The sequence below is a fragment of the Microplitis mediator genome, chromosome 1 (assembly GCF_029852145.1).
Source record: "Microplitis mediator isolate UGA2020A chromosome 1, iyMicMedi2.1, whole genome shotgun sequence".
Lineage (NCBI taxonomy): Eukaryota > Metazoa > Arthropoda > Insecta > Hymenoptera > Braconidae > Microplitis > Microplitis mediator.
The window spans coordinates 28,155,245-28,173,807 of NC_079969.1; the positions used below are offsets into that span (position 1 = coordinate 28,155,245).

General features: G+C 28.7%; 4 protein-coding genes across 4 annotated transcripts in view; 2 read left to right on the forward strand and 2 right to left on the reverse strand.

The window, feature by feature from the left end:
• LOC130675317 (uncharacterized) overlaps positions 1-18,018 on the reverse strand; it is a gene marked incomplete in the record, with an annotated part of 143,049 nt that extends 125,031 nt beyond the window's left edge. The window contains 1 exon segment of the mRNA XM_057480900.1: positions 17,963-18,018.
• On the reverse strand, positions 9,843-12,634 carry LOC130675334 (glutamate--cysteine ligase regulatory subunit). The gene is made up of 6 exons (XM_057480926.1): positions 12,256-12,634; positions 12,033-12,074; positions 11,825-11,942; positions 11,501-11,700; positions 10,405-10,519; positions 9,843-10,255 (listed from the first exon to the last, which is right to left on the reverse strand). Exons 1-6 carry the CDS (start codon positions 12,343-12,345, stop codon positions 10,119-10,121), a joined length of 702 nt encoding a protein of 233 aa, XP_057336909.1. The 5' UTR covers positions 12,346-12,634; the 3' UTR covers positions 9,843-10,118.
• LOC130675353 (transmembrane protein 14C) lies at positions 13,055-14,689 on the forward strand. Its single transcript, XM_057480974.1, has 3 exons — positions 13,055-13,241; positions 13,373-13,562; positions 14,464-14,689. The coding sequence occupies exons 1-3, from the start codon at positions 13,166-13,168 to the stop codon at positions 14,522-14,524; spliced, it is 327 nt and encodes a 108-aa protein (XP_057336957.1). The 5' UTR covers positions 13,055-13,165; the 3' UTR covers positions 14,525-14,689.
• Positions 14,723-16,429, forward strand: LOC130675338 (transmembrane protein 14C-like). Its single transcript, XM_057480938.1, has 3 exons — positions 14,723-14,862; positions 14,926-15,160; positions 15,438-16,429. The coding sequence occupies exons 1-3, from the start codon at positions 14,760-14,762 to the stop codon at positions 15,595-15,597; spliced, it is 498 nt and encodes a 165-aa protein (XP_057336921.1). The 5' UTR covers positions 14,723-14,759; the 3' UTR covers positions 15,598-16,429.
• Positions 18,019-18,563: the final 545 nt, after the last annotated feature.

An 18,563-nucleotide genomic window follows, 5' to 3' on the forward strand; every position in this document is an offset into this window, starting at 1 on the left:
CATTCTCTCGCGTCCTTTTGCTTCGGTCCCTTTGCCTCTACTCAACTCAGCTTCCAAGAGATACTATACGGAGGCAACTGTTGCCGTCTTGGCACACACGGCACACACCATCTTTCCTCTCCACCTTTTATATTTAACTCTTTTTACTCTCTTTTACTTAACTCTTTCATCGCTATATAAATATGTGTGTGTGTGTGTTGCAGACGAGTTGGTGTATATACCCTTGTGCAATACATATATATGTATATGTATAAGGAAGGATATATACAGAAGGGACAGAACCCGCCGCTACGGAGACAACATAAAGATTTAAGACTCTGAGTTGCGCCAATAAACATGCTGTGTGCTCAGGATCTCAGAGACTGGTGCCTTGGAGATCTCCGAGTGTGCATTTTGCTTCTGTGTTCCGTTTTCTGTTCCGCTCCATTCGCCCTTTTCATATATATATATATATGAATTTTTTTTTATATTTATTTATTTATGTGTATAAATGACATACGTAAATATATAAGAGCAATGAACCAGATCTTCATAAAAAAAATTGAATATTTTAGTTTTTATTTATTTGGTCAGTTTCTGTAGAGTAAAAAAATTTTTGACAGAAAAAAAAAATGTCAAGTATTTATATTTTTATCAAAACTCAGTATGCAGGCTGACAAATAAATTTGAGTAAGAAATGATTTGTATGGAATTTTGAGAATAAAAGGGTCGAAAAAATTTTCATACCTCCAATTGCTGTGAAATAATCATGATACTGAAGTTAACCGACGTCTGATAATTTTTTGATTTTTTTTTTAAACAATAAATTATTGAAAAAAAAATATTTGAAAAATTTGCACCCGTAGTTTTTTAAATTTTCTACATGTGCATATTTTTATTTGTTGTATTTTTGTAATTGATTTGTTGAAAAAAAAATCCAAAAAATTTTAATTCTCTGCTAACTTCAGGATCATAAATAATCGTAGTAACAAACTTATTAAAAGCAGTTTGGAGAAAATTTTTTCGGGCCCATGTTACCCAAGTTCTTAATTTCTGTGCCCATCAGATCTATGGTTAAAAAAATTCCTTTAAATAAAAAAAAATTGGAAAATCCAAAAGTGCACGACTCGTAATGCTTATTTATTAATTTAAAATATATGTAAATAAAAAAAAAATTGAATTGAAAAAATTCAGGCTTGCCATTTAGCAAAAAAAACAGCTGTACTAGGACAGTAATGCGCAAGCGCCCCTGCTGGAATAAATATACGTATAATGTATAGATATATCACCATCCATGTTAATTTTACATAGATATATATAGATATAGTTATACAGCCTTTTTTATTCTTTTATTAATTGTAATTAAACGACACTGAGTTACCTAGTCATTCGCAAGGGGACCTACAAATCGTTCAAAGAATTAAAAAAAAAAAATTGATTCAATTACTGGATTTTTTCGCAAATTATCATGTATACGGGATCCGTACTTGACGGACAGGAAATTTTTTGAAACTATTTTGGAGTTTTTTCTGTTTTTATTGAACTAAATAAATTTTGAAAAGTATGGAACTAATCTCCATTAAATTATCTTTAAAGTAGTATGCAAAATATCTTAATTCCATGAACTAACAAGGATAATAACTGAAATAGTCGCCGAAGTGAGGCGAAAAAAATTTTTCGATCGTAAAGCACGAGTCGTGCAAATATACCCCAAATAGTGAAAAGAAAGCAAGAAATCCCAGCATGAATACAATCATCAAGATACTGCATCAAATCCACCTGTCTGCAACTGGATGGAAATTCCCTGTCGCGTCTCCAAACATATAGTCTTCTCAAGAAAATACAATCCTTAAAAAAGGGTTCTCTTACTATCTCATAGCCAACCAGCAGCTCAACAACTCTTGCAGTAACCGCAGGGTGGCAGCGTCTCCTCTCTACTCTCATACATTCACCGGCTCGTAACTTATGTATCTTTCTCTCTTATCCAAGTCGTAGTCGGTTCCACACAACTACCACACTATTACTTCAACATCCACACCCACATCTACATCTACATCTACATCTACATCTACATCTACAACAACAACAGCAACTACGACAACAACTACAATAATAACAACAAGATGTGGTGCTGCTGTAGATACAACAACTGAAGATACTTGTGAGAGCTACTTCTTCTACTTAGCCGAGGTATCGTCGGGCAGCCGCAATATATGCCATCTTATGTGTATCCCATTCTCTATACCCTGTACTGTAGCCGCCCTCGTGTCTCTTTCTCTCCCCCTAACCGAGTGTCTTACTCATTCTACTTATTCCGTATAAAACCGGGCAAGGCAAAACTTAAGGTAGTAAAGACACCACCAGCACTACCACCATCAGCATCACCATGCCATTATTGTTTCTTTCTTCTTCTTCTACTCTTATTTTCTGTCCTTTTGCCCGTTTTCTGCTTCCGCAAACGACAGCCCGCTTATTTATACCCAAAGGTTTTACTTCGGATCGCACACGGGAGCGAGAAACCTCAAGAGAGAGCCCACTTTTATAAAAAGAGAACCTACTGGGGAAAAAATAAAACCAACTCAAGTATTTACTTTTATTTAGCGTTTCCCTCAAATAAGGAATTCACCGAGGGATGGAGATTTTTAATATATGTAAATATATATATCAGGGTGTGTCATTTCAGAGGAAATATTATTTTTTTTTTTTTTAGGGTGACAAATAATTTTTTAGCGAATACGAAAATTGAAATTTTAAAAACAATTTCAGTTTTTGATTTAAATTTTTAAATCTTGCAGGAAAAGTAATTCAGATCTGATTAGATGATTCTTATAAATTTTAGATCTATTTTGCCATCTATAGATTTCTAGATCTACTCAGATTCATGTGAATCTTAAATTAAAAATTTTTTCCCATGAGTTTTTGTTGACCTCGAAATCGCTTTTATAAAAAAAATTTTGAATTTTACAATTTTAAAATTTACTTTTTGTGGGTGTGATCTATATGGATCTCCGAAGATCTATATGGATCTAAAATTTTCGGCTGTAGATCAAAATTATTTTTTCCGGATTTCTAAATGAATTTTTCATTTTCCATTCGAATGGAATCGAACCAAAATTAATTATTAATTCTTACATAAATTTTTACCTCAGTTTCACGATAATCAATCTACTGTTCCATAATTTCATAGTGAATTTAATTTCCTCAAAAATTCCTTATAAGGAAAAATCCTGTCGCAAGGAACGAAAGTCAATTTTTTCATATAAAGTCACCATTAAATGACTATAGAAGCTAAACTATTGAGTTGACAGTAAAAAAGTTCCGGACAATCTTATAGAGAATTTAATTCTCTACAAAAAAAGTCTTCACAAAAATATCCGTAATTCCAACGGTTTTCAAACTACAGACATTGAAAGTGATCAATAACATCCGCGATGAGTGAAAACAAAAACGCGGAATTTTGATGCCATATTTGAATGATAAATAGAAAAATTAGTGTCGCGCTTTTAAAATAAAACACAAAATTCACATGAATCCCGTATATTTATATATGGACATGCTGGAGATAAAATAGTGGGAGGAAAAAATTCTAAGGCAAATTCCCACATGAGCAAACTGAGGATCGAGGATCGAGGATTTAAGATTGAGGATCAAAGAGATGAATGATCAGATGGTTCGCGAGAGATGCAAAGAGCAACATTGAAAAATGTATTTCTGAGTATAAGAGTTGTTTGTATGTGAAGAATAAGTTGTGAGCAAACTATAAGAGAATGAGATAAATAAACAGAGACAATTCCGTTAGTGCATCACCTGTCACATGCACCGGATGGATCACATGCAACAGGTCTATATAGAATACTCAATTGACGTCGACTGATACTTTGAGACACTGAGTTTTCTTATTCTTATATATAACTTTGTTATATTGTATGAGGGGATAGATGTGAATGTCAATGTCCGTATATGTATATGTGAATGTTTATGTTTGTTTTGTTGTATTTAAGTATCAGTTTTGCGTGTAGTGTGTAGTGTGTAGGTAGAGTCTATTACGCGGGCTGTTTTATCTCTGGCCGCTATAGCTGTGCCGGGGTACACAAGAGCTACCCATGTCGAGCTTTATCTCTTTGTACTACTTCAATGTACGCCACGGCGGCACTGATGGGTCTCGCGTCCGTCAATGGCACACATGTCTGCCACGCGCCGACCGTACCTACTGGCTATAAATTTATATCACTTCATTTTTCTCTGCTATCTACTTTTTTACAATTTATAACAGTAGTGAGTTTTTTATCTACTCATTAATTTATTACTGATTTTTTAATAAAAATTTTCGTCGCTTTAGTCAATTAAATTTAAAAATCTTGTCGTCAGGGAAATTCAATAGAAAATCTATAGAAAGTCCACCGACAGAGAAAATTTATAGAAAATCCGCCGACGGGAAATTCTATAGAAAATCCACCGATAGGGAAATTTTATAGAAAATTTATAGAAAATCCGCCGACAGGGAAATTCTATAGAAAGTCCACCGACAGAGAAAATTTATAGAAAATTCGCCGACGGAAAATTCTATAGAAAATCTATGAAAGTCCGCCGACAGAAAAAATTTATAGAAATTTTACAGGAAATTTATAGAAAATCCGCCGATAGGGAAATTTTATAGAAAATTTATAGAAAATCCGCCGACAGAGAAAATTTATAGAAATTTTACAGGAAATTTATAGAAAATCCGCCGATAGGGAAATTTTATAGAAAATTTATAGAAAATCCGCCGACAGAGAAAATGTATAGAAAATCCGCCGACAGGGAAATTCTATAGAAAATCCACCGACAGAAAAATTTTATAGAAAATTTATAGAAAATCTGCCGACAGGGAAATTCTATAAAAAAATCCACCGACAGAGAAATTTTATAGAAAATTTATAAAAAATCCGCCGACAGGGAAATTCTATAGAATATCCACCGACAGAAAAATTTTATAAAAATTTTATAGAAAATCTGTCGACAGGGAAATTCTATAAAAAAATCCACGGACAGAGAAATTTTATAGAAAATTTATAAACAATCCGCCGACAGGGAAATTCTATAGAAAATCCACCGACAGAGAAATTTTATAGAAAGTTTATAAAAAATCCGCCGACAGGGAAATTCTATAGAAAATCCACCGACAGAGAAATTTTATAGAAAATTTGCCGACAGGGAAATTCTATAGAAAATCCACCGACAGAGAAATTTTATAGAAAATTTGCCGACAGGGAAATTCTATAGAAAATCCACCGACAGAGAAATTTTATAGAAAATTTATAGAAAATTTGCCGACAGGGAAATTTTATAGAAAATTTATAAAAAATCCACCGACAGGGAAATTCTATAGAAAATCCATCGACAGAGAAATTCTACAGAAAATCTATAAATGGTTACCATAAAATTTTCAATAAAAAAAAATATATCAGTGAATAACAAAAAAATATATATCAACTCATTAAATATTTATTACTAATAAGTCGGCATATAATTTAAATAAAGACATATTTAAAAATGCAAACCGACTCTAGGTGTAAGTTTAATAAACATATAAATGATTTATGACTTCCTATAATCTAATATTAAATTTTTAACGCAGCCATTCCTTAAGTTATTCAAGGAAACACTGCAGTAAAAAAAAAAACGATATTAAATAAATCTAAAAAATGATATAAGGTGCAATAAATATGATTTTAGACACGTAATTTATTTATATAGCATATATATAGTATATATATAGGTATCGAGAATGCGTAAGCGTAGTAAGCAAAAACCTGTAGTAGTACGTTCTTCATGATTTATTCGGGAACAAAGAAGCTAAGCTGGTGGTGACTTGTGCACTGCTACCGTGTGTGTAAAGTAACACGCGATGACACCTACAAGCTTTGTTGCTACTCGTGATTCACTTTAAATTCGCATCGCGAGAGACTCAAGTCGATGTATTTCTTTCTCCCCAGCTATTTTTTCTACTCCTTATTTTTATTTATACGCCTCACACCTTCTTCACACAATTTACGATTTTAAAATTCGCGATTCGCATTATGATAACCCTCGTCATAAATAAATATCTCATAATACCAACATACAATAATAATGATGATGATAATAAATAAAATAGTTAAATACGGAAATACATTAGTCCTTAAACCGCAGCCTTTTTTCAAAGGGAGGGAAGTAAAAAAAGAAGAAATAAATAGATGGCAGATCGGTTTTGGTTTTAAGAAAAAATAAATAAAGTTGGGCAGTGCGTTAGCCGGTAAGCAAAAGCGAAGCCGAACAAATAAATGCTGGAAAACAGGAACAAAACCGACATTATGTGGCATTAACATACAAAGTATGTCAGAGCCCATGGTCTCTCGAGAGGCATAACATAGTATCGGTCGCATACTATGTTACCTCGCCCTGCTCCTGCTTTTGCTCCTGCTGCTGGCATCAGCAACCGACTATAATACTATAAGACCAGCATCAGCAACAGCAACAGCACCAGCAGTTTATTCCAACCTCACCGGAGACTAAAGACTAAAGACAACAACTAACAACTGATATTCTTTTATTCTCCGGTATTGAGTCTACTTGTTTAAATAAGGGCTTAAAAACCAATAATTAACAATAAAAGTCTATAATGATAATTCTTTTTTAAGAAAATATATAAATCAAGTGGATTTTTTTTTATTCAATACCAGGGGAGAACCGGGCAAAAGGGTAACCGAATTTTTTTTTCGTAATTTATAAATTCAGCGATTGGGTTCAAATTTAGCCGCCGAAAAAAAAAATTTGATTTAAAAATTTGAATTTAATATTCTTGAATTGTAAGTGAAGAGTAAAAGTCTAAATCCCCCCTCTGTATGAAGAATAAAAATTTTTGACAGGATTTAAACGTCAAAAATTTTTGACCAGTATCAGAAAAATTGAAGAGGGCGTGGATCAGTTTAGGGATGAATAGTGATTTAGAAATTTGAAAAATATAAAAATGATAACTAATAATAGGGGAGGGAGGGGCAAAAGGGTGTACTTAAGGAAATACCAAGTTTTCGAGGACTCAAATACGCTAAATCTTTTTTTTTTTAATGATATTCAAAGTAAATAGAAGAAATTTTCAGTTACCGTTGAAAAAAAAAAATTTTTCATTTCTGCGGGCAAAGTGGGGAACCCCCGAAAAAAGGTAAAAAAAAAAAATTTCTGGATTTTAAACGAATTTGATTAAGTTGAATTTTTTTGTAAGTAATTTACATGAAGAAAAATTCTATTTTACATGTTTATTGGATACAAAAGAAGAAAAAAAATTTTTAATAGTTTTTATCATAAAACAAACGTCATTAATATTTTTCAACTGACAATTGATTTTTGAAAAAGTTCACCAAAAAAAATTCAAAGTAACGCTTAATTATATTTACAGAAGTGATTTTGGAATGTTTAAAAACCATTCAAAATATAAAATTTTTTTTTATCAAATTTTGGAGGTACCCCGTTTTGCCCCCCCCCCCCCCCTCTCTATATGTAGTAGCAAGTTTGGTATGATTTTTTCAAATTTTTTTTTGCTTATGCATTCGCTTCTTATACAAGTCGCGTCCTCTTCTTGCACGGGCACGCGGTGCGGCATTCACGCAAAGAGTTGCAAGAACGGAGGCCTACTGTGAGGAAAGACAGCAAGAAAGGGATAAAGTAAACTGAAGAAAACCACTACTACTTTTACTACTACTACTTTTACAGTAAAGGGATCTCCGCTCAGCTCGCCGAGCGAACCAACAAAACGAAAAATTCAAATCTATACACGCGGTTTCTCCGACCAGACATATATATGTACGAAGGACCAACATATACAGACTCCAAAGGATTCTCTTGTCTTTACTGCCTAGTCGACTCCCGAGCGGCTACTGCTAGAAAGGACCGAAAAAAGTTCAAGTGAATGTCAAAAAACCTACTGGCCAAAAAAAATCAAAATTGACTCCATAATTTTTTTCAAATTGTTTAGGGCTATCGGTTTTTACTTGAAAAGTTGACTGATGATCTAGAAAGGACTCGAGCGACTTTTCAAAGATTTTTAACTTTGATAATAATTTATCTTTCTCTTTTTGATGGACAATATCGAGGAGATGTAAGAGAAGTGAAAGAAGTGAATAAAAAAAATGTCAATCGGATAACAGATGCTCAGGTTATACCATCATTCTTAAATCGCGGATGAATTTTAAATTAGTTCGGATCTATTCCTTCGATTTGCATGCACTGATGGATTTATTTTTATTCACTCGCAAATTTATATTCCACAAGCCGTTAAACCAGTCTGTCTTCTTGTATATTTACCAGTATAGATATATATGTATACATAAAGAAAATAATTGAAAATGAGTTTATAAAAAAAAAGAAATAATAAACATTTGTTTATTCATAATAATTTTAAATTATTTATATCATGAATAATTATATATTTTAATAAATTTGACCTCTACAATTATTACGTAATTTTGAAATGATTTTTTTTCAAATATTTTTTAGAAGTTGCGAATAATTCAAAAATTGGCAGTGTTACAATTCTAACTGAGAACATCTCTACTCAAGAGAAGTAGCTACAACTCTACTCACTCACAACTTTACTCAGCCTCAACTCTACTCACGTATTTTATCTTGTCAATAAAATATCAATTCTTTGTCAGTACCCAAACGAAAAAAATATATATCCGGATATATCCGGGGAAATCTGCATATATGAGACATATATTTATATATGTGTTGCATATATGCGACATATTCCAGATTTGCCCAGATATATCCGGATAGGGGAGGGTGGGGCAGAGCGGCCCCCCTGAAATTTTGATAAAAAAAAAAACTTTTTTTTTCGACTAATTACTATAAGTCCGATATTTTTTGCGCATTTTTACCCCTACGCATAACACCTGGGGCAAAATGGACCAGCTGAAACTTCCGAAAAAATTATTTTTTCATATTTTTCGGCCGTTTCTCTATGTGAGAGGCAAATTTGGTCACTAAAAATTTATAAAAATAAAATTTTTTTTTTAGTTGATAAATTTTTGAAATAAAGTAAAACTATAGAATTGTTTTTTTTTCTATTAAATAACAATTAGTAATTAAGATAAGCGAGAGTTAACGATTTATTACATCTTAAAAAATTTTTTACGAGTAATATAAAACCAAAAATAGTTGTCAAGAGAAAGAAATATATTCTTAACGATGAAAACAATTTAAAAAAAAAAATTTTTTTATCATTTTTTGGAGGGGACCGCTCTACCTCACAAAAAAATTTTTTTTCAGAATTTTGGCAAAATGCCCATAAATTTGTTCGAAATAGGACAAAAGTAAAGTGATCTTATGGTTGAAAGCCACAAAAAGTAATAATTGGCTTAGGGGGGCCGCTCTGCCCCACCCTCCCTCATATATTTTTTTCGTATGGGTAGAGTTATAGCTGAGTAAAGTTAAACCTGAGTACAAAAAACTGTGAGTAGATTTGAGGCTGAGTAAAGTTGTGAGTGAGTAGAGTTGTAGATACTTCCATTGAGTAATTGTAGATACTGACATTGCCCGAAAATTTACAAATAATTCACAAATTTTTTTTTTAACGGCTAGAAATTTTAATATTTGTTCCAATAATTCAAATTTTCGTCAGAAATAAATAGAAACCAGACATGAATCTACGAAAAAATTATTTTTGCTTACTTTGAAAACTGAGCTCTTTAGTAAATGAAAATTTAATTTTTGAAAACTGATCAGAATCAATTCGAAAACTTTCAAATAATTAGAAATTTTTCAATTTTATCGAATTCTCCCAAATTATTCGATTCGCTAACTCCTAAAATTGTTTTTTTAATTAAAAAAAAATAAATAGATAACAATTTCAGTTATCAATTTTTATTACATAATTTTTTACACTTTCTACAATAAAAAAAAAAGATAGACATGATTTTTTTTATAATACTAAATCATAAAATTATTCTATAAAAGTATATTTTAATTACAATTTACTTATCATACATTTAATGCTGTCAAAGTGCTATGGAATAGTTATAATGAAAATATATATCTGTATATGTATAAATATAAATATAATAAAAAAAATATAATCAAGTATTGAAAATTAAATGAAATTATTGAGTAGTATAATTAATAAATTATTTGTTAACATTAACAAAATATCCTTTTGATGACAGAACTCCGCGGCACTTGATGTGCACTTGATATTTAGCGACCCAATTTAGTGTCGCCTCATTGCCGAACAATTCAACGAACAATTCTTTATTTAGTATTTCTGTAATTTTAAAAATAAATAAATAAAATCGAAAAATAAATCAGATAGATGATTAACTGAGTGATTAATTATATTGTACGCGTGTTGACAATAATATTTATTATGATCATTTCAAGTGTTGATAAATTAATTTAATCACTTGTACTTACGATAAGGATCATTGTGTGTTAATAATTGAATGTAATGTTGTTGTGTAAATGCTTGAAGAATTGGTGGGACGACACAACACATTGCTAGATTTATTTGTACAATTGTCGGCTTTACCTACAATCACAATGACAATTATTTTTATTTTATTTTTTATTCGAAAAGAAAAATTGTTTGACTTGACAATATCCCTAACAGCCACTAGCTTGAAATTGACAGTATTTTGCTGCCCGAATTTGCCGACAATTTGACAGCAAAAGTGGAAATTTCCGGTTCATTTTTCCTCAATTTAGAGGTAACTTTTGTTACTAAAAGAAAACTAATAGAAGTTTCCTTGAATTTTTCGTTAAATCTCCGTCAACTTTGGACTTTTCCGTTTTTGACGAAAATTTGTATATAACTTTTGAAGTAAATTTGCATTCAAATTCGGGAAGTAAATTTACATCTAATTGTAGAGCAATTTTTTATACAAATTGTCGTCAAAATCGGAAAAGCCCGAAGTTTGACGAAAAATTCAAGGAAACTTTTGAAAAGACAAACTGTGCTATTAGGGATAATACACGCAGACGGACCGACGTCCACCCGGAAATAGAATGATACTGAAGTTAGCCGACGTCTAATAATTTTTGGATTTTTTTTTAAACATTAAATTATTAAAAAAAAAATATTTAAAAAAATTGCACTTATAGTCTTATAAATTTTCTACATGTGCATATTTTTAGTTTTTTTTTTTTCTTCAAATTTAACTGTTAAAAAAAATCCAAAAATTTGTAATTGTCTGATAACTTCAATATCGTAACATAGAAATGGTACTGAAGTTAGCCGACGTCTAATAATTTTTGGATTTTTTTTAAACAATAAATTATAAAAAAAAAAAATTTGAAAAAATTGCACCTGTAGTTTTTTAAATTTCCTCCATGTGCATATTTTTAGTTTTTATTTTTTTGTAATTGATTTGTTGGAAAAAAATCCAAAAGTTTTTATTAATTGTCTGCTAACTTCAGGATCATAAATAGAATAGTTTCCTAGAACTTCAAAACGTCGAATATTATTTCATTAGAGTCATTAAGAGTCTTTTATATTTTTTACAAGTCTTACATTTGCCCACTCGTATAATTTTATAAAAATCCCAGTATCAACATTGCTGACACCAACAGACATAAGTTTTCCTGCATTAATAAATTCTTCTAGCACTGGCCATAATTTTTGTAGTGACTCTAGTTCTTTTTCAATGTTTTTAGCTTCACCGTACGCAAGAATCAGAGTCTCAATATTGTCAGTATGTAGATCTTTGAGTACTGTAATTTTAAAAATATTATTAATAACAAATTATTATAATAACTTCCCCTTTAATTTTATAAAAAAAAAAAAAAAAAAAAGCAATTGATATTTAATTAAAATATTAATAAAATAAATAAATACTTTGATCTAAAGCATCTCTAAGTAATTCAGGATCATCAGATTGCATGAATATTTTTACTGTTATTTTTAATTCCTTTCTGTCACCACCACCTGCATTAATTACATCATTTCCACTTGTCTATAAAAAAGTAATTAACAAATTAAATTAATTAATTACAACTACAATTAAAATTACATATTAGATAATTGTAAAAAAATAATTGCTCACATTTTGAGGATCCTGGAGAATTATTTTGAGAGCCTCGACAAGCTGCAAAAAAAAAAAATTTCAACTCCAAAAATTCTAGTAATCAATAATTTTATTTACTTGTTGCGTTTATAACCTCCACTGTACTTAAAAAAATTAATTTGCCAGAGTATTAGTAAATTAATACAGCAACTGATTAGTAATTAATAATATTTTAGTTAATTAGAATATAATAAATAATTACCTCTTCCTCTGACGTCTTGCCCGCTTTTAATTTTAATTTATTTAACGAAAGAATATTCCCAGTATTATACAAAACACTTTTCGAACCCATGTTCACTTTTTAAATTATTCAAATTTGGCGGAAAAAATTTTTTTTTTTAAAACAAGTAATGAGATTTTTTTAATTGTTTATATTAATTTTTTAATTAGCGAATTACTTTCACGTGACTGATTGCAAGTAAACTCAAAAATATATGAGCCACTGGATAAATTATATAAGCGCTTACAGAACCACGTGATAACTCGGAATGACAAGTTATCGTTATCAGAACTTGATCTTAAATTATTTTATAAAAATAATAATTAGATGAGTCATTAGAACATGACTGGATTATTTATTATCTTCTCTATTTATTTATAATTTTTTTTAAATAAAATATCATTTATCATAAAATAAAAAAAAACAATGACGTCATTTTTTGTTAAGAAATTTCAAATTTGAATTTCAAAAATTACTAATTAAAAATTTTAATTAAAATTACAAAACTCTTCTTAATTATAAAAAAAATTTATTACCATCATCCGGAAACTAAATCCCTAGTTTTTAAATTCACTATCAAAAGCCCGCGAAATTCAAATTTACAACAAAAAAATGTTTTCATAAATTTTTAAAATAATGATATAATTAATTTAATTTTATTTGTAATTCAAATTAAATTTTTGAATAAATAATTATTTGAATAATTAATTAAATATTCAAAATTTAAAAAAACAAGCGGCCAACATTCAAATCCCACAAGTTCCTAAACAAATAAAATCTTGTCTGCAAAATTTAGTCCGCAGAAAAACATTCGCAGTGTGCGACGTTATAAACAATTATTGCATAACCAAATAGTTAATTAGTAAAACTAGTAAAAATAAAATAAGAGAAAATGCCGATTGATTACGCAGCATTTGCTTACGCGGTTTCTGTCGCCGGAGGTGGAGTACTCGGTTACATCAAATCAAGTAAATTATTTTGTTAATCGAATAATTAATTAGTAAAATTTATAAAGTGAAATAATTTATCTAGTGTGATTTATAATGATATGGACAGTGACTAAGTATTTTTTTTTACTAATTTGCATATTTTTTAACAGAGTCAATACCATCATTAGCAGCTGGTTTACTTTTCGGGACAATATTGGGCTACGGCGCTTATCAAACATCACAGGACCCACGTAATTGCGCAGTTCTTTTGGGTTCAAGTGCCACTTTGGGTGGTATGATGGGCTATCGCTATTATAGTACCGGTAAAATTATGCCCGCTGGTGTCATTGCGGTTATTAGGTAAAAAAAAAAAAAATTATAATGATAATTTTTATTTTATGATCCTGAAATTGACATTATAGTCAATGATACTGAAGTTAGCAGACGTCTAATAATTTTTGGATTTTTTTTTAGACGATAAAAAATTTTGTAAAAAAATATTTGAAAAAATTGCACCTGTAGTTTTTAAAATTTTCTACATATGCATATTATTATATTGTTTTTTTGCAGTTGATTTATTGCAAAACGAAAATTCAAAAATTTTTAAATGTCTGCTAACTTCAGGATCATTGATAGTCAAGTCCGCCGACGTCTAATAATTTTTAGATTTTTATAAAACGATAAATTAATAAAAAAAAAAAATTTTTTAAAATTACACCTATAGTTTTTTGAATTTTCTACATGTGCATTTTTTTAGTTTATTTTTTTTTTGTAATTTTATCATTTTGAAAAAAAATTCAAAACTCATTAGACGTCGGCTAACTTTAGTATCATGAAATTGACAGACAATCGAAAATTTTTGGATTTATTTTCAACATCAATTTAAAAAAAAAAAAAAAAACTAAAAAAATACACATGTAGAAAATTTAAAAAACTACAAGTGCAACTTTTTAAATATTTTTTTTTTTATAATTTATCATTTTAAAAGAAATCCAAAAATTATTGTGTGACTATGATACTGAAGTTTGCCGACGACTAAGAATTTTTGGATTTTTTTTTTAAATGATAAATTATAAAAAAAAATATTTCAAAAAATTACACATGTAGTTTTTAAAATTTTCTACAAGTGCATATTTTTAGATTTTTTTTTTTCGTAATTAATTTGTTAAAAAAAAAATTCAAAAATTGTTAATTGTCTGCAAACTCTGGCATTTATTTTCAAGGAGTTAATTAATTAATTAATTAATTAATTTTATTTCAGCGCTGTTATGTTTGTCAGGACGGTAGTAAAAACTTTAACAGCTCCACAGAAAACCGAATAAATATCTCATTTAAATTTAAATACTGCATTTAATTTATAATTTAATAAAAATTAATGATACTGTATTTAAAATTTTATATCGAACAATATATTGATAAATAGGGTTTAAGGTTTAATGTACTTTAAATACTTGTTTGAATATTAAAAAATAATTTTCAAATCTAAAGTTTTACGTACATCAATTTTTTCTCACAATAATTCAGTAGAAATAATTTTGTTAATTAAATTTAATTAAAATGAGTGATTTAATAGAAGATCAGTTTACGTCTTTTAATTTTCCGGCATTTGCATGCGCTGCCGGTGTAACTGCAATTGGAATATACGATTATAAAAATACAAGTATGTAAAAATTATTTTGTTAATAAATTGATTTAATTGTAAAGTAATTAATGCAATTTATAGATTCAAAAGTTTCGTTAATTGGCGGATTATTTTTTGGAACTGCGCTGAGTTATGGCGCGTACCAGACATTTGAAAATCCATCAAATCCTGGGTTTCTCATGCTCACCTCAGCTAATTTAGCAATAATCAGTGCAACAGCTGCGGTAATTATACCGCTATCGAGATTTATCAGTGATAAATTTTATAGAGATCATGAGAATAAAATTAAACCACTGAGACAAATTGCGAAAGCTAGGTAATTATATTTAAATATTTATGGTACTGAAGTTAGCCGACGTCTAATAATTTTTGGATTTCTTTTTAAACAATAAATTATAAAAAAAAAAAAATTTGAAAAAATTGCACCTGTAGTTTTTTAAATTTCCTCCATGTGCATATTTTTAGTTTTTATTTTTTTGTAATTGATTCGTTGAAAAAAAAATCCAAAAGTTTTTAATTGTCTGCTAACTTCAGGATCATAAATATTTATCAATGCCTACAGTATTCATATTTATTTTTACTGTTTGTTTTAGTATCGCCCTACATGTTTGGAGTCTATTCCGACTGGCGAGTATCAGTACCGGATATATGATGCTCGAACAAATAAATAATGATAATCACTCATTATTAAAAAAAATTATTTTTTTCTATCCTACTAAAATAATGTCTCACATTATTATTAGAATTTTATAAAAATATTATTATTATAAAATTCTAAGCGCGGAATTATTTTTATGACTGAATGTACCAGACATTAAACAAATTTTTCAATTATAAATAAATGGAATAAATAATTGAAAAAAAAAAAATATTTTTAAAAAATGCACTTATTAATTTGAAAATTTGAAGATTTTATTTTATCAATTATTTACTCTGCTTATTAATAATTTTAAATTTGTCTGATATCTGCTATATTCACGTTGATATTATTTTTATAAATAAATAACTCACATTTGTTATTTTTTTCTATCCTCTTAAAATAAATGATACTGAAGTTAGCAGACGTCTAATAATTTTTGGATTTTTTTTAGACAATAAAAAATTTGAAAAAATTGCACCTGTGGTTTTTAAAATTTTCTACATGTGCATATTTTTATACTATTTTTTGGCAGTTGATTTATTGCAAAACGAAAATTCAAAAATTTTTAAATGTCTGCTAACTTCAGGATCATTAAAATAATGTCTCATATTGTTATTAAAATTTTATAAAAATATTATTATCATTTTATTGTAAGCGCGGAATTATTTTTGTGCGCGTGAATATACCAGGCATCAGAAAAATTTTAAATTATAAATAAATAGAGTAAATAATTTAAAAAATAATATTTATAAAAATGGACTTATTAGTTTGAGAGTTTTTTAAATGCGCATTTTTTTTAAATTTTATTTTATTAATGTTTTACTCTATTTATTTATAATTTAAAATTTGTCTCATGTCTGCTACATTCACACTGATATTATTTTTATAAATAAATACCTAACATATATGTTATCATTCTTATCAATCGTAATGTACTAAATATATTTGAATAAATAAAAAAAAATAATTGTAGTCAAACAATTTAATCCATTAAAAAAAAAAATATAATTCAAATTTTCCCGCCTACGCAATAATCAATAAAGTTTGTTTGCATTCTTCATAATCAATTATTAACTGAATCCTACGTGTTGGATCCTTGTTGGAAAGTCATAAAAAAAAAGTAATCAGTAATTCATGCATTGAAAAAAAGAATAAAAATGAATACTTCAAATATTGTTGGAGAATTATTTTACGCAGCAATTATTGCTGTTGCTGGACTGACTGATTATTGGAAATCAAGTAAATTATAATTTTAAATTTATTATTAATTATTTAAGTGAAACTCTAGTTCTAGACCGATATCTAGACTAATGATTTTTATAAATAATAATTTTTTTTTAGAGTCAAAGGCATCGTTATTATTTGGGACTTTAATTTACACAGTATTAACATTTGGAGCTTTTCAACAAGCAATCGATCCATTACAATGCACAATATTTGCAACAACTGCTGGCTTATTGGCGGTAATATGTCCAGTAATAACAATTATTTTACGCTTAAGTGCAATAGTTAATTACGAATTTTATAAAAAATATTCGAGCAAATCTAAAACCTATGGAATATTATCGATTTTCAGGTAAATTATAATTTTGATAAATGAATTTTGTTGTTAATTTATGGATTGATTATTAACTCAGAAATTTTTATTTTTTTTCTAGTATTTTTAGATACTTCGCGGCTAGAAGAGAGTGCACTGGGTCACTGGACAGTATATTTTTATATATTTTCCGTAGTTTTTTAAAAATATTTAAAATGTTAATCGTAATTCCGGGTGGTAAATTTAATTTAGTTAATGGCATCTTAAATATTTTTCTGTTGGTTTTGACATTTTTTGTGCTAAAATTAAGCGAAGAATTAGAGATTTTGGACCAGAGATTTTTTTTGTAAATATTTTACACAAAAGTTTACTTCTGCACTCAAAACTGTTTTTTCTTCACAAAAAAAGTGTGTAAATTTTTATAATTAAATTATAAGACTGTTATTTATATAAAATATGTGAACTATTTTTAAAATAATAATTTTGTAAATAAAAATATTTAAAATTTAAACTAAACATTTTACTACAATCTACAAATTCAAAAATTCCCGCCATAAATAATACGGAAACTACTCGCAGCTCAACAAAATGGTTTTAAAAATGCCGCCAAAAAATTATTAAACCCCTCGATAAATTAATAAAAACCTGTTTATATATTTATAACATATTTTTTCCCTTAATTAATATATATATCAATTATCATGTCATTTTAAAGTTCTCATTAAAAAAAAAATGTTTACTTTTACTGCTCAGTATTAAAAATAAAACTCATAGATTTTGAGTACTTGATAAAAAATTAAATACTCAATAATAATTTATAATTAACAAAATACTATAGTTATTGACTTACCAGGCTGCTAAATCTTCATACTGGTCTGCCAGTGAAATTGACTTCTCAGGATAATTGAACATCAACATCAGTAGCTCGTAAATTTCGAAACCCATTTTGTCAATTCAGAAACTCGGTCACTTTTATCAATCACTCACTTTTATCACCACAATCACTAAACACTCACTCACTGATTAATTTTAAATCCTGAAGTCAGTAGAAAAATTATTAGACGCCGGCTAACTTCAGTAATATGCAATTTTTTATAATTTATCACTTTTTAAAAAATTCAAAAATTATAAGACGTCGTCTAACTTCAGTACCACAATTAATTAAATGACCGAATGTAGCTGACAATCAGCAATTATTTAAATGTTCGAATAAATAAATAAAATCTCACTAGAATAAAAATTAAAAAACGCGACCTCAGATACTCGAAAAATCAGTCCGCGCATTTATTTCATTTTTATCACTTTAATTAATTAATTAATTTATTAATTTGAAATTTATAAACTGTTCCATATCTGTGACACTTACACTCATTAACTAAAACTAATTAAAATACTATTAATTCACATAAAATTGTAAAAAATTTATCAAACCGAAGCTTCGCGTCCATTCCGAACTGAGCAACTGAAGCCGCTGACACTCAGCGCCCCGCGCGGCTGGCGCGCGAACCATTTAAACTCCGCGCACGCGCAGTTTGAATTTAA